This window comes from Natator depressus, chromosome 2 (genome assembly GCF_965152275.1).
Source record: "Natator depressus isolate rNatDep1 chromosome 2, rNatDep2.hap1, whole genome shotgun sequence".
NCBI classification, from domain to species: domain Eukaryota; kingdom Metazoa; phylum Chordata; order Testudines; family Cheloniidae; genus Natator; species Natator depressus.
The window spans coordinates 199,961,181-199,986,305 of record NC_134235.1 but is presented as its reverse complement, the minus strand read 5'-3'; the positions used below and the strand labels follow the sequence as shown (position 1 = coordinate 199,986,305).

General features: G+C 39.6%; 1 protein-coding gene across 3 annotated transcripts in view; it reads right to left on the bottom strand.

Moving 5' to 3' along the window:
- HACL1 (2-hydroxyacyl-CoA lyase 1) overlaps positions 1-25,125 on the bottom strand; it is a 33,731-nt gene that overhangs the window by 1,483 nt on the left and 7,123 nt on the right. For all 3 annotated transcript variants that reach the window (XM_074945706.1, XM_074945707.1, XM_074945708.1), the window contains 13 exons: positions 22,165-22,205; positions 18,162-18,242; positions 14,187-14,259; positions 13,625-13,702; positions 12,584-12,678; positions 11,197-11,309; positions 7,360-7,495; positions 5,879-5,984; positions 4,790-4,873; positions 4,391-4,492; positions 3,195-3,349; positions 1,468-1,626; positions 283-390 (listed from right to left, as the gene is read on the bottom strand). In XM_074945706.1, coding sequence (XP_074801807.1) covers positions 283-390; positions 1,468-1,626; positions 3,195-3,349; positions 4,391-4,492; positions 4,790-4,873; positions 5,879-5,984; positions 7,360-7,495; positions 11,197-11,309; positions 12,584-12,678; positions 13,625-13,702; positions 14,187-14,259; positions 18,162-18,242; positions 22,165-22,205 — 1,331 coding nt within the window. The remainder of the gene's footprint in view (positions 1-282; positions 391-1,467; positions 1,627-3,194; positions 3,350-4,390; positions 4,493-4,789; positions 4,874-5,878; positions 5,985-7,359; positions 7,496-11,196; positions 11,310-12,583; positions 12,679-13,624; positions 13,703-14,186; positions 14,260-18,161; positions 18,243-22,164; positions 22,206-25,125) is intronic.

Sequence of the window (25,125 nt, the reverse complement as noted above, 5' to 3'; positions counted from 1 at the left end):
GGATTATGCCAATTTTAGTACTTTTAAATGGTCGTTATGCTGGCCCTCTAAGTTTCTCCTATGCTTGTGGGACACGTAATTTAGTTCCTATGAACTAAGTTGTGTGTAACTGGGCATGGTGATTGTGTAAAGGTAGACTTGTTGCCAATTAGTTACTGATCTGACACCGCAAAGCTTTTCACTTCAGCTTTTAGACTAGAACAGAAAATACTAGCCATGGATAAAAAGACCCTCTTGGTTGCTTCTCAGTTAATTAAAAGCACATAGGTTAGAGGTACTCACCACACAGTTGGTTCTCCAGACTTTAACATCTCCTTCCAGGTATCTGCATCCAAACCACGGTATATCCCATTGTTGTTTACTACGATAATTACAACTGACAAGTTATACCTGCAACCATTCATAAATAAAAGAATGATCGTGGGAGAAATTCTAAAGAATTGCATCTTTCTGTGAAGCGCTAAAGGGACACTCTACCAAAAAGAATCACTTCTGTATGAAAGTTCTTATACCTACTATTGTTAAAAGTATCATAGATTCACAGGGTCTGGTCTACGCTCTGGCCTCTAACCAGTCTCCTGGGAATGACCCCTTTAGCATGTTGGACCCAGAGTGATCCACAGGGGCAGGCCTGTGGCCACCATGACTCGCAAACTAGCCCTTTGGGCTCCAACAATCTCCCCCCCCCCCCCTCTCCTCCATGGCTCTCTGTGGTGAGTCCAGCTGAACCACATGTCTGAGAGAGACTTAGTCACCTCACTCCCATTCGGGGCACAATGCTTTTCATTAAGTATCTGCAGCCTACACCAGGCAGCCTTTGGATAACAAGGGGATCTTTATTATCACCTGGAATCTAGAATCTGTAAATCTTTAGGTTAGCATGACAATGGTAGGCTTAGTACAGAGTTCATATTGGTGGAAGCCATGGCTTTGCCATGCCCTCCTTCTCTCAGCTCCATCTTCGCTTGCCCCATTGTCCGTCTACCTCCTCTCCCTTTGCTTTCCTGCTAGGGCTTTTGCCCTGCTTCCCTGCAGAGAGATGGTGGTGGTGCTGGGAAATAACTTGCTCTAATGTTCAGTCATTAAGGCTTCCATTCAAATGTGTTGATCCCAGCCCAGACAATCCTAGTGGCTATACTTCTCAAATACGTAGGCTGATCTCCCATGTCCCAGGGAGAAAATAAGAAGTTCTCCCCCCTTCCCTCCACAAGAGGAAGCAATGCCAAAGGGATAGACACAGAGTCAGACAGATAGTTTATAAACATATTAGAAAAATTCCCCCATTTCTCACAACAAGTAGCACCTAATATTAGTAAGACAAAATATTTTTCTGTATTTTTTCAGTTTGTTTTCTTTGCGCATTTAACTGCACTTTGTGTACAGTCAGTTTCCCTGATCTGGATAGTCCGTCAGTTAGACAGGGATAATAAATTAAGATGGTTTACTTGATCAAAAACTTTTTTTTACCTGCAAATAGTTTCCACTTCCATGCCAGAAAATCCAAAAGCACTGTCTCCTTCTACACAGATCACTCGCCGTTCAGGTGTCTGATCTTTAGCCACCATTGCAGCTGCTATAGCAAATCCTAGCCCAACTCCCATTGCTCCAAATGTACCAGCATCGAGTCTACAGATAGAAAGTAGAATTATTGCCTCTTTCTTCACCGCATTATTTTTCCTGTACAGCCTGGCAAACAGCTCTCAACTTGTCCATGACAGTTTGTTCTTGGCTTGTAGTAATTTTGATATAACCCAACTACTTATAAAACAATATCTGGATAGTAAAAAGGCATTTGACACTTGTATTGCTATATTGCACAACATGTGTCTAAATAGGCGTGGTTTTCATATAAGAATCTGATCAAGATTTCATAATACTCTAATGAACACACATATAATGGAACTTTTAAAAAGTTAGTTGACTGGAATAAGAGATGCTTACATACTACCAATTACAATGTACTATATTCCTGATTGCCTTCAGTCTGCATTGTACTGGTATTTCAAGACATCTAATTAATATGTGCTCAGATGTTTCAAGTGGTAGTAAAATAGTTATTCTATTGAGTCTTGCATCCCAAAGGTCAAATTAAGAGGGTACATGAAATCTTTTCTCCATTTAAGTCCCTGGAAATCCAACTAGAAGCCTGAAAAATTTCAGGCAAATAATGCTATTCAAATTCCAGTCTTCAGGTTCAACTTTTGAAATCAAATTGCAAGCTGTAATTAAATAAGACCATTTCAACCAGGCAAATGCAAAATACATTTAAAAAAAAAAGCACAATTATAGGCCTAACTTTTCAGATTCGCCCTCTTATGTGCACAAGGCTATGTGCAAAGAAAAAAGCATCAGAGTCACCGTGCCAGCCTTTTAAAAATAAATATATTCCCACAGTTAATTTTAAATTAACTTTATTTCATCTCAAATATGTTGTGAGGTTCATTTGTGACCTATCGTGCTGTTTTCAAAAGAAGGTTCTAGACTCCACAATCAGATCTGAAGGGTCGCCTCAGCAAAGATTGTCCAGTTTTCTCTCATACAATCTAATAAATACAGACTAGCTCTAATTTACAGTCATTCTGTAACAGCTGGCTTTAAGAGTCACAAATCAGAACGTTAGAATTTTATGTCTATATTTAGGCACCTGAACTCCTATGTAGAGGCCCAATATATGGCCTTTTTCCAAAGATGCTGAACACATGTGGCTCCCATTGATTTTAAGGGGATTCTGCATTACAGCAACTTTGCGTGTGTGAATCTGCTTGCAGGATAGGACCCTAGCCTATTTATTTTAAAAAATTTAAATAAGTCCTAACATTCTTAGGTACAGATTCACACACCAAGTATGGGACTCAATAATATACTTCCATCCCAAAAAGAACTGAGATCTCTGCTAAATAACTTTCACCCGTTTGAAATATGGCCATTTATTACCATTGTACTATTTGCTGAAGTCCCACACAAATCAACAGGTATTCGGTATAAAAATCAATGACAGGGTATGACCAAAAGGGATAAAGATAAGTTGCCTTAACAAGAACAAACCCACCCCAAAGACACATTATACATTTACTTTACTTAAATAACTTTTTTATTTAAAAAAAGACACGGCGCCAGTAATTTATAACCCAACTATGTGGAAACAAAGATATGCACATAATTGTTGCATCATGGCAACAGAGCAAATACTTTACCTGTGGCGAGGATGATAGTTTGGAAGCATAGTACGTCCAATGTCCATAGTATTAGCTCCCTCACTAACCAGAATGCAGTCCCTGGGTAACAGTTCTCTGACATGATGGAATACTGTATAATAATTCATAGGCAGGGATTTTTGTAATGCCAATGCCTTTAAAAAAAAAAAAAAAGACTATAAATCATTTCTATACGTACTGCTTAGCATAAGGGCAATGTGCAATGCCATGTGTGAATATTACCACTGAAGTCAGGGACTATTCTCCTGAGAAAGGGTTGCAGAACTAGACTTCCTCCCAATGGCTGAGATCATCAGAGTCACTTTTGCTGACAGTGCCTTTGTAATTCTGAAGAGAGGCCATTTTCAGCAGAGGTTCCCTCAGGTGTGCAACCTGCTCCCTCTGGTGGTGTGCCATCGTCAACAGTTTATTGACATTCAGAGCAACGAGCAAGGCACCTCAGCTCACCATTATTATTACTATTTATTATTTGTATTGCCATGCACCCACTCATGGGCCAGAACCCCATCGTGATAGCTGCTGTTCAAACGGAGTAAAAATGTTCGACTATTTCTAATCGCAGGTGAGCTGTGTCATTTGTGTGTTGGGATGGTTCAGGAACAGCCCCTGTTTGTGCTGTCACTGAGAGGAGTCTAATTTAGGCTCCAATCCTGCAGACACATATGGGCTTAACCTTCCAGGCCTGAACAGTCCAATTCATATGCAGAAATTTAAGCACATCCGTAAGTATTTGTAAGAAAGGGGCCTTAATGTGTCACAATAACTGGCACATACAAATCCATAAAATAAAATAAAAATAAAGGATCTACCTTAGCAAAACCGAGCTGTCATATGCTAAGAGTAACACCACATCACTTGAAAAATCAATTCTGTTACCATATCATCTTCTACACAAGGGCTTCCTTCTGGCACTATGGTCCTGATCCAAAGCCTAAGGACTTCTATGGGGTTTGGATGACAATTAGCTCTTAAGCCCAGTCTGTCCATACAGTAGATAAATCTGAACACAGTAAGTCTACAGGAGTCTTCTGAAACATTTTGATACCATTCAGAAGTTAGCAACCTGAAAGTTCCGATTAGTTAGGGAGACTTAACTACAATACTGACAGGGATAGGATTGATACTCTGTGTCCAGAAAAGGATCAAAAGCCACTTTTACTGAGCAATAGTATTACCTTGGATGTTTCTTCATTGCTCTTCATTTTCTCTCTTAATCCCTTCCACCACTCTGAAGAAGAAGGATACTTCCATTCCATTAGAACAAGTTGTTCTAAAAGCTAAAACAACACACACAAACACACAGACAAAAAATTTATCCTCTTTCAAAACAACAAACCTCAGAATAATTTCTTCAAGAAAATCTAACAATCATAAACCAAGATCCCAGCACAATACTACATCTACTTTTAAATTTTAATTTTGGATTAGATACTGGATGCACAGCATAAATATACTGCATGAAAAAAAAATGCTTTTCCTAGAACTGTTTTTTTTTTTTTTTTTTTTTTTTTTTTTAATAATTTACTCTCTTTCTACAAGTCAAAGAAAGTTATAAACACCTTGCATTACATTACCTGCTCAGTCACGGCATTTATGTCACCTAATAAATTTGCAACAGGTCTCACGTTATTCCCCAGCTCTTCTGCACAAATATCAACCTATTTTAAAAAAAATAGGTTTTAGACAAAAGAACACTGAATCAATTAGGAATATTTTTAAGTCAATAAGACTTACACTGTAAAATAGAAGAGTATTTTCTAACAACCTCATTAGTCCTCACTTTGGCTTTAAGAGTAATTTCCTCTAATCTTTACTGGAAGTGCTATTCAAGAGATGATTTACTCCAAGTAAAAACCTACTGTACACACCCATTTTCAGACATTCATTTGTACCCTTAGTACCGAATTACTGCTTCTGTTATACCTCCGACACACAGTACTATATATAACTGTTACTACTAGTGTGAAGAGCCCAAACTGGACACCTTTGGAGGAGACCAGATGAGGACTTATTATGTTTCAGACTACTGAAAGCCAGCTAATCAGAGAGCAGAACTGACTGTTGCCCTTGGACAAATGGTTTACAATATTTTGAAATGGGGGAGGGGTAAAATTGTGTTTATATTCTACCCTTCCTAATACAGACAGTTTGCCAGAAGTATTCATTTGTTAAGTAGCCTTTCCTCTTCTACTCTCATTGTTTCTAAGTGGTCAGGCTCGGATAGTGAGCAGCAAGATCTTGCTTGCTTTGACTGTAAATACAAGATAATGTTTTTAAAGGATCCTACTGAGAGAGGGATCCATTATTATGAACAATTCCACAATTTCAAAACTTTGTTTCTGATCAAGGAAACTATAGTCCCATACATGGTACATGTGCATTATGGGCCCAATCTTTGGGCTATTGCACTGAATAGGAGCTTTGCCATTAATTCAGTGGGAGCAGCATCAAGTCCTACATGCTCGGAATAACATTATATTGATTTTGAAAATATCAAGGGAATTAAAAACAAATAAAAATAGTTATTTTGGAGAACTACAGTGATCACATGCATTGTACTGCACTGTCAATATGACAAAGATCATCACATGAAAGAGCAGGTTATTACAGAGAGAGAGAGCTAACCTACAGAGGGTGCCGTTCAAATTATTTTCCTAGATTACCTGGATAATCTTTACATCTGGTCGAAATCTTGGTGGAAGTCCAAAGTGCAAAATCCAGTTCAACCTGGCACCAAACAATATTATTACATCAGCATGTTGCAATGCCCTAATAATGGAAAACAAGAGAAAAATATGAAATGTAAATATTTTTATATTTAATTGCTTTTCAAAAATGGCAATAGTTCCAGATAGCACAGCAGCCCTATCATTTAGGAGAATAAAACAACAAATCTTGCTTCCCTCCAGTCTATATTTGTTTAGCTCAGCAAGCTAAAAATCTTTTATACAAACTGTCTCTTCAGTTTATATAAGCAGAAGATTTTCTGAATTTCCAAATAAAGCACTAAGTTCTTTCTAAAACAGCATTCATTTTGTGAAAGTAAATATTATTAGAGCAAAAAACAAATGAACAAAAACCCTACTTTAACAGAATTTTGAGGTAGCAAAGTCAAGTACTCAAAAATTAGAAAACACCAGAGTGAAGGTTGACCATGCAACCAGGGTGACCAGATGTCCCGATTTTATAGGGACAGTCCTGATATTTGGGGCTTTGTCTTATATAGGTGCCTATTACCCCCCACCCTCTGTCCTGATTTTTCATACTTGCTGTCTGGTCAGCCTACATGCAACCTTAATTCAGCCCTCTGGTGTGTATGCCCAAGGTGGCCCAGCTGCTGAGCAAAATACCTCAGGTGTAGTTTTTAAGTTCTCAGATTTATTAATAACATACTGCATAATGATGAAGGTATTTTGCTCAACACACAACTTTGTTTATGTTTAAGTATATAGGAGTTTCAGCTGCAAAGTAAGCCCACTGTACACACATACCTACAAGTGCTCTATAAGTAAGCTCACCTTCATTTGTGGGTGACTACAATTATTTTTTTAAAACACAATCTTCAATATATGTCTCTTCAATCCAATTAAAGGATTTACAGAGACCCTAGTTCAATTAAACTGGAATGTACTACAAATGACATAAAAGCGAGGCTGCATAAAGCAAAATTTGAATTGTGATACTCCATTTTATAGACACCTTTATAGCCTTAAAGGTCAGAACACTGAATATGCCAGTAGTTTTCTGCTACATGTAATGTAACTTGTTTACATACTTCATTTTGTGCTATAAACTACATGTTAAAAATACTATGTTGTCTGATATAGGCTTAATATTTATACAACAAAATGTAACTCAAAAGAATTCAGCCTAGCTTTTGCCAAAACTTACTAGTGACTCCCAAGCTTTCACCCCGGATTCAGTTCTAAGCAGCATTTGACACAAGCTGTGTAACACTACTGGCTTTATCCACTGCCATAAAGCAGGGCACGAAATGCAGCTGCACTTAAAACTTTTTTTTGATTTTTGTGTTAGGCCTTCCACAGTATCTGTAACATATTGCAATTTGCTGTATCTTTAATGGTATGTTCCTATTAGTTTCCCAGAAGATAGGATTGGAAGCAAAGCCTTGGTTTATACTGACCTGGATCTGGCTGCAGCTACACAGTTTGGATGGTTGTCAGGAACAACTCCTTTTCCCATTGGGGTAGGCAAAAAGGGTAGCCCGCATTGGTCCACCAACTTTCTGATGCTGTTTTCAGCACGTGAATAAGCAGCACCTACAGGAAACAAAGTATAAAGAAGGGTTTAATGTGATCTCTAATTATGTCTTTTCATGGCCTCATTTAAACAAGGTGCTTAAGTAAGGGCTTATCTTCAAGCATGTGAGTGAATAGTCCCACTGACTTAGAAATACTTATATGCTTAAAATTACAAATATGCTTAAATGTTTCTCTAAAACAGGAGAACAGTGTGATCTCTAAAACATATACTCTTCAATTAACCTAAATCATCATATTATATAGATGGGGCTGGTAGCACTGCCTATTATTAAGACAGCCTGACACTTCCCATTATAAAACCCTGTTTTCAGTTGCTTGTAACTTGCCAAACGTTAACTGTTTGGCTGAGACTTTCCATGGCAGGTGCCTGCCACAGGCAGGATGTGTTCAGAAAAATTTCCACCAAAATGGTTTAGCTGTTTCTGATAAAGAGGTTGGGGAAAAATACATTGTTTTGCCTATGGTATAAAATTCTGGCAATCCTTTCTCTGAGAAGTTTAGCACCCCTGTGATTTGGCACAGGAAAGACAGGACTGGGACACGGTCACATTGCAGGGAACGGGGCAGAAGGGGTCAAAAACTTGGGGTGTATAAGCAGAAGAATCTGTTCCCACTAGAACACACTCCTCTCCAGAGCCTGCAATGGAACTTAGGATTCATGAGTCTCATCGTTCCTCTGCTGCCAACAAGCATCTGTGAAATCCATTGCAAACTGTGTGTCTCATCTGGTCCACACAGAGAATGATAATCTACTACTGCTATAGTTATTCCATTAGCTCAAGTGGAGGAGGTCTCTGCTGTAAATCTAAAGGTTCTAACCCTGCTCATGAACCACATGTATGTCAACAGGATACCACATGATGGAATTTCTGTTTTTCAATTTGTTTTTTTAAATACTTAGGAAATTATGCACACAAAAACTATGTTAACAGAAAATTACGGTTGCAAGGTCAAGCACTGGAAAGTTAGGAAATAGCAGAATTAATGTTGTCTGTACAGCCTTAATCCAGCCCCCCCCGCAATGTGTATGCATTACAATGAAGTATTTAACTACAAGATCACATGCTATTTTTTCCACCACACCGATCTCAGTCAGTGCACAAAATTAATAATACATAGTTGCTCATTAAGTGAGCACCATTTTATTTTCTCCTCACTGTTCAATGTGTGGTCCTAATCCTTATATACTGTACACTATTCAAATCAGACTCTGAAAACAGATTACTTTCCCAATGGGTTTTTCTATGGTGCTTGTTACTATAGTTTCTAAGTGTTTTACAAACACTACTTTATTTTCACAGTAAGATGGAAGGGTTTTATTCTCATTTTAAAGACTGGTATCTGAGATCACAGACATTAAAGGTCAATAGAATCCACTAATTTTGGGTGCCCACTTTGAAGCACCTGGGACTTGATTTTTTCAGAGTATACAGCACTTCATACATTCAAAGCACAGCTCCCATTGACTTCAGTTGCAGCTGTAAATGCTCAGCACTTCTCAAATCAGATTTCAGGATCTCAAGTCAGGCGCCCAGAAAGTGAAGGACACATAATTATTGACCATCTGTGAAAAGTTTTCTTTAAGTGACCTGCGTAGGATCATGTAGGAACTCTGTAGCAGAGGCAGGGATAGAATCCTGTTCCCCAGGGTAGAATTCAACTGCCTTAATCATGAGACCATCCTTTCTCTTCCTGCAATCCCCTGCCTCATTCACCACACACCTTCCAACTTCTGCAACAAAAGAGGCAGGGGTCCTATAGATAATGGCACTGTTCTTCACTACACAACCCTGATTCATTCCCAGGTCTGTCCTATGCACTGAATGAGCGTTAAAAAAAAAAAAAAAAAGTATACGATCATGTAATTAACAACTGTATCATAATGCGCACACACAAGGGGCCTGAATTAAGGATGCACAGGTAATCTTGATTCTGGCATTTCTTTCAAGTACTTGATTTTTCAACCTTAATAATGGCCTTTTAACATTGAGTTTTTGTGGGTAACATAGTAATGTGTGTGTCATGCTTTACACTGAAGCAGCTAAAGACACCTTTACCTAACAGGAATTATGAGGTCTCCCAATGACCGAAGCTTGGAAATAAGGGCGCTAGATATTTAGCATACACAGTAGAAAGCACTGCAATTAAAATATTTGATAAGTGACTTTAGGGTCTCTCTTGAGTTTTAATCAGACCATCTCCTAAGCACTTGAATGGACGTGCCAACAAAAGCGCTCTGATTATTTAGTCATCTGCAAGATCTTGACTACTAGAAAACAAGTCCAATTTTAGAGGACTGGAGAACTCTGGTGATTGGTAGGAAGAACATAAAAATTGTTCTCGTGGATCAGATTCGTGGTCCATCTAGTCTAATACCTTGTTTCTAACAAAGGTGATCATCAGGTGCTTCAGAGAAAGGTGCAAGAAGTCCCATAATAAGCAGATGTGGGATAATTTGACCCCAAAGAGGATAATTGGCTTAAAACCTGAAGAATGAGGTTTTATATCCTTAGCAAATTTTTTGCTAGCATTAAACAACAACAATTCTGGATATGTGTGTTATCCATACAAATGTCCAATTTCTCTTTGAATTTTGCTGTATTTTTGGCTTCAGCAACATCCTGTGGCAATGAGTTCTGCGGTCTAATTACGCATTGTGTGGAAAAAAGTATTTCCTTACATCAGTTTCAAATGTCCCACTATTCAATTTCATTGAATGTCCCTTTGGTCTTGTGTTACAGAACAGGGAGAAGAGATGCTCCTAATTTACCTTCTCTATACAATTCATTATTTTATATACTCTTATCATGTCACATATTTGTCTCCATTCTATGAGTAAACAATCCAAAATTTTTCAATTTCTCTTTATGTGAGAATATAGAACCTCGCTCTCTGATATCAGAGCCTTCCATCTCTCATTCACCTGTTCATATTCAGCCAGCTCTCTAGTAACTGCCTAGGAATTCAGTGGCCTTTATGAAATAAATTGGTGGTTTCAATTCAATTCCTGGTGGATATGTGTCTTCATCACAAAAAGCATCAGAACTGCCTCCCTTAGAAGAGAGGCAAAATGACTGAATGCGCATGGAGTCTGAACTACCCTCTGATCCATAGAGGGACCACCTCTAGATCAGAAATGAAGTGCACTGGCAGAGTGTAGTGGAAAGTCTGTAATATAGCAATGGCAGCAGCAGCAGCTGTTGTATGGTTACAGAGTGGGCTTCATGATCCAGCTCTGGTAGTCTGGCATATTCAGTGAGTACAAATCAAATAATAAAGATCACTTTGGTTCGGTGTTCTGATTCTCACAGTAGAATGCAAGGGTATTAGACAGGTATATGTCAGAGAAGGGACTTTTACATTTTGACAAACAGGGTTTGTTTAAGCTTTGGTTGGAACAGGCTTTACACTTAGGACAATATTTACCCATTTGTTTTCCATATACATTCAGTGTATTGTATTGACTTGACTTACTCTAGAAGAAAAAATAAAGGGAAAATCTAGAGCAAGTCAGTGTATGTACAAGATAGAGGAAAAAAATATTCCAGCAGAAAAACAGATTTTAGTTCCAAGTTTAAAGATGTTATTTTATAAACAGTGAAAAGAAAAGAGATGCTTTAAATTTAAGAGAAATATTACTTTGGTCACTATTCTTTCCAACATGTGGTAAAGTTCAAAGCTACATCAAATCATGTTACCTTTGCCAATGATTAGGAGAGGCTGTCTGGAATGTGCAAGGATAGATGCTGCTACAGATACAGCAGAGTGTTCAGCTGTGCAGACAGGAGGTGGCAAACAGCATTTAACATATCTGAAAGACAGACAGGCCAGCATCTTCAAAGGAAATGCAATGAAAAGCAAGCAATTATCAAAAGATAAAATCAGTCACTCACTGTAAAATAACAGAGTTTATTTTAAACTGTCCATGGTATTTGTCAGAACAGCAACTTTATTTTACAAACAAAATTTAAAATTGCTCATCATATTCAAACCAAATTTTTCTGAGAATAAGCCACTCCATAGAACAAGCAAAATATTTAGCACGCTGCAAAAATAAACCCCCTAATTTTAATATCTCCTTATTTTATATGTGCATTACATTGTGAACTAATAACCTATGCACATTTCTATTAACACATATATAGTCATTTTAAATCAAATTATTTGTCTTGGCAAAGCCTGGCATTCTGAACCTTTCCTTTCCTCTCTCTCATTTGTGGGCAGCTACCTCCCTGCATAAACCCTCTCTTCTCATTATAGCAATAAAATGGCTGCAAAGGCTGCCCCACTCTAGTTTCCTCCCCACCGCTTTTGACAAAAGTAAAAAAAAGAGATGATATTTTCTTGAGAACTCTGCCAAAGGTTCAAGATTTTCACAGTTGTCCTAGAGAGGGCAGGGGAAGAGGAGGAATGCAATGGAAACCTCCCCTACCACCTTTTTAATTGCAGGTTCTACGGTGTCCCCATATAAGACTGCAAAACCTAGCACTTGATATCACAGGAGTACCTCAATTAACACAATACTTGCCATTCAAATGCCACCCCATTAAGTCAATGGGACTTCAACATGTACTTAAGTGCTTTCCTGAATAGGAATGGGGCTAAGTACATGCTTAAGTGCTTTCCTCCCCTAATGTAAACAGTCCCTGTATTCTCAATCTCTCATCATATATATATATTTTTCAATGTCTCCTAGTAATTCATTGCCGATCATTGAACTCATCTCTTTCTTCTATATATCCCTAGTATTCTAGGTGAGAATGTACCACTGCTTTACATAATGGCATAACAATACTGTCATAATATTTCACTTCTTATAAATTCACTGCTGCATGACATAATAGACTACTACATCCATAGGCTGGACTGCAAGTAATATAATTTCAGTGTGTTCAAGCCCCAATGGTAGGTTGTGCAACCTTTCCTTAAAAAGAAAAAAATTATATAGATATAAATTTTTTTATAAATTATATATATAACTTCAAACAGATTTTTTGGCTAAATGCAATGACCAATGGATTAAAAGATTATGTAGGAAAAACTCTGTATCTAACAACTTCACCCATCCAAGTAACTTGTACTCACTTGACAGAGCTCTTGTTCACCTGTAGATTTACAAAGTCTCCTGGCATGTCAACATAACAGGCACCTGGACGACCATAGGTACTGCACCTCACTGCCTAGATTTATTGAGAGAAGAGCACCATTTTAATCACTGTTTAAGAGAATTTTTAAAAATCTTAATACTTAAAAAACAAAAAACAAAACTCAGTGTAATGAAGAAAGTGCGCTGTCTTATTCCCTATGCACCTGCAGGAAAATCTTCCTGGACACAATTTATAATGGGCTATTTTAACCTAACTTTTTAAATTCCCTCCTACCCCATTTAAGCCAGTTGAAGTGAGCCAGTGGACAGAAGCTCTTGGATTGTAAATGCTTTGCCTCATTTACACGGAGACAGCAACACTATCAGCTATTATATCTGCAGTTACTAAGTCAAAATTTCCTGCTGAATTTCTGTTTAAAGTAGCATGATCCTTGAAGCCGCCATCTTCTATTACTTAGGACACCAGTGCTCCTGTTCCATAGATGCTACTGTGCTGAACTGGCACTTCTGGAAACAGTACTGCTTGTGACAGGATTTAAGTTGACAGGGTTATTGTGGTGCTGGAGCAGTGGCATGAGACTTTTCAAACCTAATCCTGGAGAGCTAAAATAAGGATGTCTCTGTGGAAATCCTAAATCTCACAAAATGAGCATCTAGCAATACTGCTTCACAGCCAAAACTGAAGAGATGAAGCTGTACATACTGCAGTCCTAACTCCTGCACCTCTGTCACATAGAATGTCTTTTTTAAGGCTTTATCCAACTCCCATTGAAGTCAACTAAAAGATTCTTGTGGACTTCAGTGAGAGTCAGATTGAGCCCATATGCTGTTTGTAACCTTATTCCATGAACTAACATATGGGAAAGATCGCCCAAGTGTTTATAGCGACTTAACTAATCAACAAGCCCGTAGTAAATTTGTAGGATTAGGGAATTAAATGATAACTATTTCCAAAACTTGAGGAATTAAAGAGAAGCTGTCTAAATGCTAACCATGTGTTGCTATGTACTGTTTTGTACCTTTTCAATAACAGCAGGAATAGCTTCTAGGCTGCTGGGTCTGACAGAAAATTTGCTGTATAGCCTACAAGCTTCAACCTGCAAAAGAAAAAGAAAAAAAGGAAACATTACAAGAATCACATACTTTTTTTTCTTTTCTTTATAAAAGTGTTGTGGCGATTAATTCACATTTACTGTTTACAAAAGAAAAATTCCACAGAATATCAATGCCTACAACAGCTTGTAATGAAACATGCTACAAAGAAGCACTTGACAAACTCTACCTTTCTTATCATAGAAAAAACAGAATCTTTATCATGAAAAGAAATTATTTTAGTCACCAAAACGGATTCAATGAAGTGTTTTGCCAATTTCTGTCTTACTTCAGTATGAATGGGTGTTCTACATGCTGTGATAAAAAACAGCCAGCCTTCCAGAAAGCAAAAAGTTACAAATTCCCACAAACTCAGAAAGGCAGATCCACAGCTGAGTTCAGTGGAGCAATGACAATTTACACTAGCTGAGGATCTGCCTCCATTTATTTACCTGAAGCCTTTATGCAGAAAGTTATATATCTGTGTACCTGTGGGAATTCTTGGAAAGCTCCCATGATTTCCTGATTCCTGTCAGAGGAACCTCCAATAACAATCAAAGGCCTGAAACAAGCATAAAAAATATTTTATTTTTAAAAGCAAATTTTAAAAGAGCCCCAAAACAACACATAAAAAATCTGATTCTTAAGATATATATTTTAGGACCCAATCCTGCCTATCGCTTAATGCTTCTTACAGAGATACTATGCACCTTCAGTTTCCATTGACCTCAATAGGAGTAGAGGGAGATCAGCACTTTATATCAGACTCTAAACAGCATTCATTTGCCAAAGAGTAAACTTTTTAGTATCCTTTAGGATATTACAATTACATTTCTTCCACAGTGCACAGTCATTAGAATAAGGAACCTAGTTAAGTCTCTTTTCTCAAAGAGAGGTGAGAGATCTGCACTGAGTGTAGAGCCCTCTCCTGCACTGCAGATAAGTCATGCAGCAACAATTGGCCATACATTTTTCAGTGATGGCTATGCTTCTATCACATCAAATTTTTACAATGCACCTGAAGGAGAGAGAGATGAGCAACATTTTAACATGGCCATAGATGCCTATGTTATTAGTTTAGTTCTATATATAGTCAATGAGAGAGACAGTGTGTGTAGAAGAGAATGTTAATATGAGACATGGAATACATCTTCATGTGGGACAGATTCTTAAAACCAGTGCTGTAAGTTATAAATGCCTTCCTCCCAGGAAGGACGAAAACTAGTTCATTCAGTTTCTAGGTCAGTATGATACTTTATAAGCTGTGAAATGATGAGTTAATATGAGAAGGCCACTTAATCTGCTTTTTGAGTAAGGTTAACTCCAGCATAGCACTCCATTAGCTTTCCAGGATTTTTCTCCAAAAACATTTTCCTCTGTAAATCCATTTTATTGATTAGAATATGCATAATAGGAGTACTTTAAAAGGCAAAACTAGAGATCCCCCAGTACATAACTCCAATCCTGGACACCACTGGGGACATTTGGATCTAAACCTTAATTTCACAAGCAGGCCACTTCTCTATAGTGAGCCAAATTAAAACGTCTGATCCAAAAGTTTTGGAATGCTGAGATTGGAACACTGTAGCTTGGTCTCATCTCGAATAAAAATCCCCATGGAAAACAGATCTGAAGCATACAAAACACCCACTTTTACCATTCTGGATGTTTTATTTTGTTGGGTGGTGGTACTTTACTTTCCTCTGAGGCGTTAGATATAGGCTGACATCAGAAAAAGGACAACAACCTAGTTACATCATTGGTCCACTTCAGGATGACAAGTCCTATGCCAATTCCATTTAGCTTTTCCAAATTTCATCTATGAAGAGGACTTTTGCAAAACAAAACACAGCCCTGAGAAACATTGCCCACCCCCCCAAATAAATTCATTGTACATTTCTACAGGCATACTCCCTTAAATGTTACCAATAGTAGCACTTACTACTGTGAGCAGCCTAGCCGCAGTCAAGAGCAGGTTAGGTAGGGAGAATATTGAAGTTAATGGAACTATTCACATTACTGAGTATTTTGCTCGGCAGTAAGTGTCTGTAGGATGAGACCTTTAGCTAAGCTGAAGAAACACTGATGCAACCACAGGTTACAGTAGCATTATGAAGTGCTGCTCTTATCTGGAGTTTAATCTTCTAATTGTCATGAGCAATAATACAATCTTTCACGGCAGCTACACCATGATAAAACTATATGCACTCAAAATGATGCTGACAAAAGCAGGGAATACTGTAGATCATTTTTAATAATGGATTATATTTTTTCTGAATGGACTAAGAATGAAAGGTTTTCCCTCTTACAACCATAATTTACAAGAGCTTCTTAAGTGTCTACTTTAATTGAGCTCACATAGCAATTAGTAACAGGGTAGCAGACTCTCAGAGGATACATCTACACTGCAAAGAAACAAAAACCCCATGGCAGCGAGTCTCAGTGCTTGGATCAACTGACTCGGGCTCGTACTACAGGACTAAAGACAGCAGTGTAAACGTTCCCGCTTCGGCTGGAGCCCAGGCTCCAAAACTCAGTGCGGGGCGGGGGGTTCTCAAAGCCTGGTCTCCAGCCTGAGAAAGAACATCTACACTTCTTTTTTTATCCCCTTAGCACAAGCCCAACTCAGTTGACCCATGTCCGAGACTTGCTGTTGTGGGTCTTTTTTTTTTTTTTTTTTTGGCAGAGTAGACGTACCCAGAGTGAAATCCTGGCCCACTGAAGTCAATGGGCTTTCAGTGGGGCCAAGATTTCACCTTCAGATGTTAAAACCTTGCAAGGTAAATACTGGCAAGTTGTGCTGGCAGATGGGTCCAGTTAATTCCAACCAGAGCATTAAAGGTATAGAAGAGTCACTGCTTGTTGCAGGAAATTAGGACAGAGAGGACCCCGGAGAGAAACCATAGAAACAGCCAAGCTCAGTGAGAAAAGCTTAGACTGAGGTTTGAGTTACTAACACTAAATTAATAAATAAATAAAATGGAGGGGGCAGTTTGGACAATAATTCAGGGTCTGTATCTCTGCTGGAAAAGGGAATAGAGACTACATGTCTACACGATGGGCAATATAGTGCCATCGCTATGCTGCTGTAATCCCATAGTGTGAACACAGACTACAGTGAAACGTTTCCCCCCCGCATCTCTTTAAGAACTCCACCTCCCCAGTCGACAGTAGCATTCTTCCATTGACTTAGCTGTGTCTATATCAGGGGTTTGGTTGGCATAGCTAAGGCACTCAGGGATGTGGATTTTTCACCACTGAATGTATGCATCTATTTCCATGACACCTACTACGTGTAAGGGACAAAAACATAAACATCTTGGACTAATGCTTAGTCAATTAGCGTGTAGATTGATCTGATTCTCACGATGCTATCAAATCTTCTGTCAAGCTAGAGGATAATCCACTTTCCTCATCTTCTGCCAAGACTTCAGATTTGTGCAAGATTAAATCAGGCATGCACAACCAGTCTCAGCCAAACTGGATTTTCAGAGGTAAAGTGCAAACATCAGCCAAACATGTCTTACAAATTAACCAAAGTGATACGAAAGCTTCTTCCTAGTGACCAAACTCATCAATTATTTAAAAGCAAAGTCACACCAGGATTTCTTTTGGTCAGGCAGTTTCATATATAACCAAGTATTAGTAGCCAATTCTTGTGTGACAAGCAGTTTGGACCCTATCCGATAAACTACAAAGTTCTCTCTCCATCAGGTGATTCTGTCAGCATATGCAAACACTGCTTCCTACATATGAAAATCTTCTAAAACCGTCACTATTTGCTCTTTGCCAGCCAACTGTTTATTAACTTTATGGTCTGGTGCATATGTACCTAGTGCTATGCGATCTTCTACCGAAAATGTTTCACGTAACTCACTCAGCAACTTTATTTTTATTCACAGGCCAATTAAAGTTGCCATATTGGTGTGAAGACTTGTGGGGGTAAACACTATTGCTGCTGCACTTTCATCTTCATTCAATTCAACATTTAACTGTTCAACAACACGCATCAAAAACCAAACATTTTGTTATTACATAGGCCAATGTGATCACCTCTGAAGAGAGGCAGTCATTAACCCCAAAGCATTTGTAAGCTTCTTTTCGGATTCAGAGCTGCTTCTACCCACTGCACTCATCAACAGAATATCAGAAGACTGGTTACCACCTTGATTTTTACATGTATCCGGGTACATTACACAGTAAATAACTGGATTTTACAGAACATATGATGTAGCAAGGCAGGAGGATTTTTATCTCTGAAAATGAGAAAAACTAAATGAGATAAGTTGTACTGAAGAAAAATGAATTCACTTCTCATTTCCAATGACAGAAATTTTTTATTAAATATCAAAAAGGCAGAAATATCTGCAATGAAGAGCAATAAACCAAAAAAATCTGAATATCAGTTTGGACAATGATTGTGCTAATACTTAGAATTAGTAAGAGGAAATGTAGTTACATTACCAGCAATTCATGTTCGCATTTGCCATTCCGCCCAGAGCATGTATGAGACCTGGACCAGAAACAACAAGACATACTCCTGGCCTAGAGGCAAAATAGATCAGAAGGAAAATGAAAAATACAGAACATCAAATACAGTACAAACAAGAATTAGAAAAATGCTCAACTTCAAGAATATTAAACTTTTAGAGAGCGACAGCCAAATTGCATCATATGGATGGATGCGCTTGGAGCCAGAGAGGCAGATTAGGAATCAAGGGCTATATCTACACTAGAAACGCTGTAGCGTAGACACTACAGCAACGGAAGGAGTTCTGTCGCAGTACTAAATCCCCCTCTCTGAGAGGTGGTAGCTAGGAAGAATTCTTACGTTGACCTCGCACTCTCTATACTGGAGCTTGGGTCAGGTTAACTACATCTCTCAGGGGTGTGAATTTTTCACACCCCCCCCCCCGAGGGGTGTAGCTGCGTTGACCTAACTTTCCAGTGTAGACCTGCCCTAGGATTCATCTTTACCCAGATCCTCTTTATGAAAAACAAAACAAAACACGTGAACAAGGTATGAAAGTAGTTTTCTTCAGCTTTGCAACTTGTGCAGGCTGCACTTGTAGTTAGCTCAGGACCACATAACCTATGCCAGGGGTGGGCATACTATGGCCCACGGGCCAGATCCATCCCCTCAGGGCTTTGGATCCGGCCTGTGGGATTGCGCCCCCATGGTGTGGCAGGCTCCGCGCTGCTCTCAGAAGCTGCCGGCTCCATGTCCCTGCAGCCCGGACTGGGGGCGGCAAAGGGCTCCGTGCGTTGCCCTTGCCTCCAGGCACCGCCCCCCGCAGCTCCCATTGGCCGGGAACAGGGAACTGCGGCCAATGGGAGCTTCAGCGGAGGTACCTGGAGGCACGGCAAGGGCAGCGCATGGAGCCCTGTGGGTCCCTGTCCCCCACAGGGGCCACACAGGGATGTGGTTCCAGCAGCTTCCTGGAGCCGTGCAGCGTGGGGCCAGGGCAGGCAGGCAGTGAGCCTGTCTTGGCCCTGGTGCGCACTGCTGCTACCCCGGAGCCACTTTAGGTAAGCGGAGCCGGGCTAGAGCCTGCACCCAAACCCCTACTGCACCCCTACCCCCCAACTCCCTGCATCTCACACCCTTCCTGCACCACAGCTCCCTGCCCTGAGCCCCCTGCTGCACCCCACACCCCAACTCCCTGCCATGAGCCCCCACTGCACCCCACACCCCTCCTGCACCCCAGCCCCCTGCCCTGAGCTCCCTCCCACAGTCCACACTCCTCCTGCACCCCTGCCCTGAGCCCCCTCCTGCAGTCTGCACCCCTCTTGCACTCCGCACCCCTCCGAACCCCAACCCCCTTCCCTGAGCCCTCTCATACACCCCACACCCCTCCTCTGCCCCAATCCCTTGCCCTGAGCTCGTTCCTGCACACCGCACCCCCTCCCACATCCTGTACTCCCTCCTGTACCCCAACCCCCTGCCCTGCATACAATTTCCCCACCCAGATATGGCCCTCGGCCCAAAAAGTTTGCCCACCTCTGACCTATGCCCTGGTGGTCAAAAAGCTCCATTACTGTGACTGCCTTTAACCACATCTGCTCCATCACTGGCAGCCTATTATTTGGAATACAGTGGGAGGTTTAGTCCCTGGCTTGAGCTACCATGATCATACTGGGCTCACCCAGGGTGTCCTGCATTGGTTGCCTCTATTGGTTGATTTAAATTGACACTGCTGATATTTGATGATGTAGATCCAGGGAGTATTCGAGACATCCCCTTGAATCTCAGCCTGATGGGTTTGTGTGTTCAAGCCACCCTCTTTTTAAGATTCTCCATCATAGAACACTGAAATGTAAGTGAAGGATCTTAGGGTGAGGAATTTGCTGTCCCTGAAATCTGTCTCATTTCTTTTCACTTTTAAAATCCTAAACATTTTGTATTCTAGAAGATGTTTTGTTTAATTTCACCACTGCTAGCCATTATATATTATATGAATGAATGAGAGAGAGAGAGAGAGACACACACACACACTTTTCCCTCTCCATTTTACCTTCTCTCCCCATCTCTTTGTCAGATGTCCATGATTAAATTATATTTATTTTTTAAGATTTTAGGAGTTTTAAATGTATTTTGAATTGTTTATTAAAATATACAGCACCCAGAGGACTTCAATAGAGTAGGAGGGTAGGATGTGTACAGAGTACTGGGCACTTTACAGAATAATTCATAATATATAAAGCTACATGAAGACAATATTAATACTGAACACTTAAAGGGACAGCGTTGACCTAAAAACATCATTTTGTCTGATTTTTTTTTTAAGCCTACAGTTGTTAAAAGTAACACAGACACTATAACTGGAAAAAGGAGTGTGTTTATTTTCTGCATTTTACAGCACTATGTCTAGTTGGTTTCACTTTTCCCCCTCTTATAAACAGTCCTCTAACTTTATACATATGTGTGTGTGTGTGGGGGTGGGGGTGGAGAATTGACACAACAGGGGACAGTTTTTTTTTTTTTAAATAAGGAAACAATTATAAAAAAACAGTGCAGAGGGATTCAGGAGCATCAACAGAACATGAAAGCTACTATTAATTCATATTTGGTATTGATTAGATTTCAAGTTGACAGTGTCCCCTTAAACACTTTGGCCACATTTTCCATTCCACCTGAATCCTGCTCAATGATCAAGGGAAAGTGGCGTAAAGATATCTTTGTGCTTCCCCTATTCTCAGCTCATCCTCAACATTAGTAAGAGCAGCTTCTAACTATACTTGGCTATAAGTTAACAGCCCTTAAGGGGCCATTTTTGTAGCACAGAATAGCTAGAGTATGGTAGCAATCTGGCCCTGCCCCCTACACCAGTGGCTATGGGGTTGTGGTGGGGAAGAGTCATCACAGAGCCATTACGCTGGCCTTATGCTAAGTTGGAACACTTTTTATGGCAATGGTAGAGTGGCCAGTTCCACTAGCTTTACAGACCCTTTACATGGCAAAACAGAACACTGGGCTCTTTATTAAACATTTATTCAGAGAAGAAAAATCAAACTATCAATATATCATGTCATATGTCTAACTCTGAAATGGACGAAGGTGTAGCAGATCTCCCATCCTGTGACAAAGACATAGCACATCTCCCATACTGCAGTAAACGGTGGTAGCTTTAGTTTTGACTATTTTTATATGAGTGTATTGGGCTTACGGTGTTGCATTAGTATTTGGAGTTAAAAAAAAAGTAAAACTGAAGAAAAAAGTTATAAGAGTGGCAATGTTGTCTCTCTCCCAGTAAGACTTAACCACTCAATTTGTGCATGTCACTGTTCTTGCGTTGTGACTTACATCGACAGCAAAGCTGATACAGCAGTGAACTGCTAACTGTAACTCTAGATTTATGTTCCAACTATCACAACAGCATCTCCATGCAATAACATGCAGCTTGCGTAAGTGCTAACCTTACACAGTTTTGAGTATAGAGCTTAATCATTCACTTAATATTTATTAATACAGCAGGGCCATGCATGTTCTAAATACTAGTTATGTTATTGTGCCCCTCTCCCAAACTGAAAAGAAATTCATTTGGCCATTTTTAACTTAGATGCAAGTTTTAAGAAACAAAATGTTGGTGGGTTTCTATACATGAAAATAGCTAATTTAGTTACCTCAAATAAGACTAACAGAGATGGTGCATTTTTGAGCATATAGTTCATTTATCTGAAACTGTAAACTAATCTCACTTCCATTCCTCAATGGATAATTTAACTTCCTGAAGTCACTAGTGGCTAAATCTCAACTTAGGTTAAGGAAGTTAATAGATGCAAAAATGATATACAGATATTTACACTCAATCTATGCACTTCTCTTGTGTCATTACAAAGAGGCACCCTTTAGCTTTACAGTCGTACTCCATTTGCTTTAAGTCATACATCATTTCCAAAAATAGAACTGAAAATGCCCTAGCTCAAACAATTCCCGTGTTTTATATAAAATAAATATGCAGCTTACCTTCCTGTCAGGTACCCAACAGCAGAGGCAGCATAGCAAGCCTATTGAAGAGCACACAAGGTTACTTACACATATCCACATTTCAGCCTCTCCACATACCAAAACTTTTAATCATAAAATTTAAATTAATTAGCAGCTTAAACATAAGAATTGTTCTGATTAATGGATCTTACACTAAGGAGGTAACATCCCATAGCCATCCCTTCCAAAGGTTATGAGTAAGGGTGCATTGTATACACTATTAAACAGGACACTCCCAAGGATCTGCAAATACCCTTTAGCTAGGGGTCTGTAGCCAAAGGCTGAGTGACCACACACTTTTGTGGAAACACAAAAACAAGCATCCTCCTTTTCCCTCCAGGCTCTTCTTCTGCATGCTCATTCATGTCATGGAGGTTGATGACATTTACTTTTTCCATCTCCTTTTTTTGTGTTCCCGCCTGCTATTGCGCCAGGATATTTTATCAATAGAATCTGTAAGATGGGTTTTAAAATAGGAGACTGAATATGCTTCGGTCATTAAAATGATCACTTTTACCTAAAGGCTTAATCAGCTGAAAATGTTGGAAAACCGGTCTTCCCAAGTAAATTTCTACTGTCTTAGAGGCTAAGTGGTTGGCAGTGGGACATAAATAGAAAAGGCAACTAACAGGAGGGTATAAGTCATTCCAACTAGATATCGTTAGACTCCATGAGCCAAATTCAGAAATTATGTGTAAGGAGATTTAAATTACACATTGGTAAGCAGATACAAATCCAAGGGAGTGTAAATTACACAGAGAGGGCCAGAAGAGGGTGTAGGTTTCACAACTTAGACTCTAATGAATTTGGCCCAGTCTTTTGTGTACAGCAGTGCTCCCTGGGACAATGAGCCCAGAAAATTGTCAAACTGCCCCTCCTTATCCTCTGGCTTTTTTTTGATGCCATGATAAATCTGGGCTCCTTTTGTATTTTTTTAAGTTGCTTTTCTGGCCACCGATGAACTGGTCATACGGTAAACATCTGGAATTTACTATAACAGCAATAAGCATTTACATCTTGTTTTCCTCAATGCGGATTGAGGGAACTGGACAGAAAATAACTGTAGAATATGTTCTACTGTTTGTACACTTTCACAAATCTTTTACAAGGAGATGAGAAAAACATAAATGAACTGTCATCTATTTCTTGAGTATTAATGTGACAAATTTCTTCCCCTCCTGCTGAAAACATGTCATCTGTAAACATTTGTACATTGACATTTGGAGTGGATGTTCCATTAACAAAGTTCTTTGTACCTCAGAAGCCAGGTGTCATGGCAACAACACATTTTCTAAAAGAGTGGCAAAATAAAACAGCATGTAAAATACTACTTCAGATACAGCGATTGCCTTTAAAATCTTCACAGTTTTGCATTTTCAAGTGGATAACGTTGCAGTGCTACCTGTACCAAGTACAGGGTAATACTGTGAACATCATTGTGATGGCAATTGTAAAGATTTTATGGTGAACGCTGTACACAACTTAGTACAGGCCAAGGCACTTTCTCCTTCACAAAAAGAGCAACAAGAAAAAACAGTGACTGCACTCCTGTTATATATTAACTTAAATATTAGAGCTGAACAAAATTTTTGCAACAAATAGTAAATTTGCAGAAAAATGCACTTTTGGGGCAACAAAACTATTCACAATTTGGGCCACATTCAGCAAATGGTTTCAGCTGAAAAAAATTGGATTTTTTTTAATATGTTTTTTTTCGACCATATTGAAACAAAACATTTTGACTTCTCTTTTTGAAATTTAGCTATTTTTTAAAAGTGAAAAATTCCCCAAAATGATGGAGAGGCAGCAGGGCCAAATTTGAGTGGAATTGTGACCCCATGTGGCAGGTCGCAACACCCAGAGGAGGGAGCCACTGATGCAGGTGAATGTGGGGTAGGTCGCTCTCCAACGCCCCCTTCCCCACTACTGGGGCTACCCCTCTGCACTAGGCTCAGAGAAGTTACTTCTGGGGGAGTTCTGTCTCACTGCGCTTGCGCAGAATTCATGTTCCCCGCAGATTTCTTTGCTTCCCCACAGAAAAATGACTTCTGCCAAGGAAGCTGAAAAAGTGGTCACATGCCCCTTCCTGGCAGCATAGGCAGGTCGGTTCAGGTGCCCGGAGCAGCCAGTAGAGATGTAAATCACTCGGGGGGGGGGGGGACAGGGAAGGGGGAGCTGGGCAGTCCTGTATGTGACAGACAGACACACACTGTGTTCCTCTTGCTCGCTATTGTGACATGCTCAGTGTGGAGGGGCAGGGCTTCGGGGTGTTTCTGAGGTAGGTAGGTGTGGGACAGGTTCCGTCCCCTCAGGCAGAGCACAATGTAGCAGGCTGCTGCTTAGTGAATTATTCCCATTGTCTTTGTGAATTCCCCCAGGAGTATAAAACAGGTGTAAAAGTTTTAAGGCTCCTTTACATTGTTAGAATGCTCTAAGGACAGTAGCGCCTTATAAATGCTTATGGTGCTTCAGTGATTATAACTGGTTTAACTTTTTGGACTGAAAAAATTTCTTATCAAAATGTGCTCCATGAACTGTTTGCTAATTCCTTTTCTGGAGATGGTCAGTCGCCAATATAAATTGAGTGTTTGATTCCCCAGTCCTCACTTGCTCTTCAGTTGCCTGTGTTGTAACACTCAGCATACGGCTGCATGTATTTGTTGACTAATAACTAGAAATAAAGGGTTGAACCTATCTACATTACTATTAGGCACAGGGGTTTGGGGATTTCCTCCAATGCTCCCCACGTTCATTCTCCAACCATTGTATTGTAGTTTAAATAAATTACCAAAATAACTGGAACTGAAGTGATTATATTGCATTATTTTGATAAATAAAATATACAGAATTTTAAAATAGTGTGTGCAGAATTTAATTTTTTGGTGCAGAATCCCCCAGGAGTAGAGAAGTGTCTGTTAGCCTACGGCTCAATGATGGGTT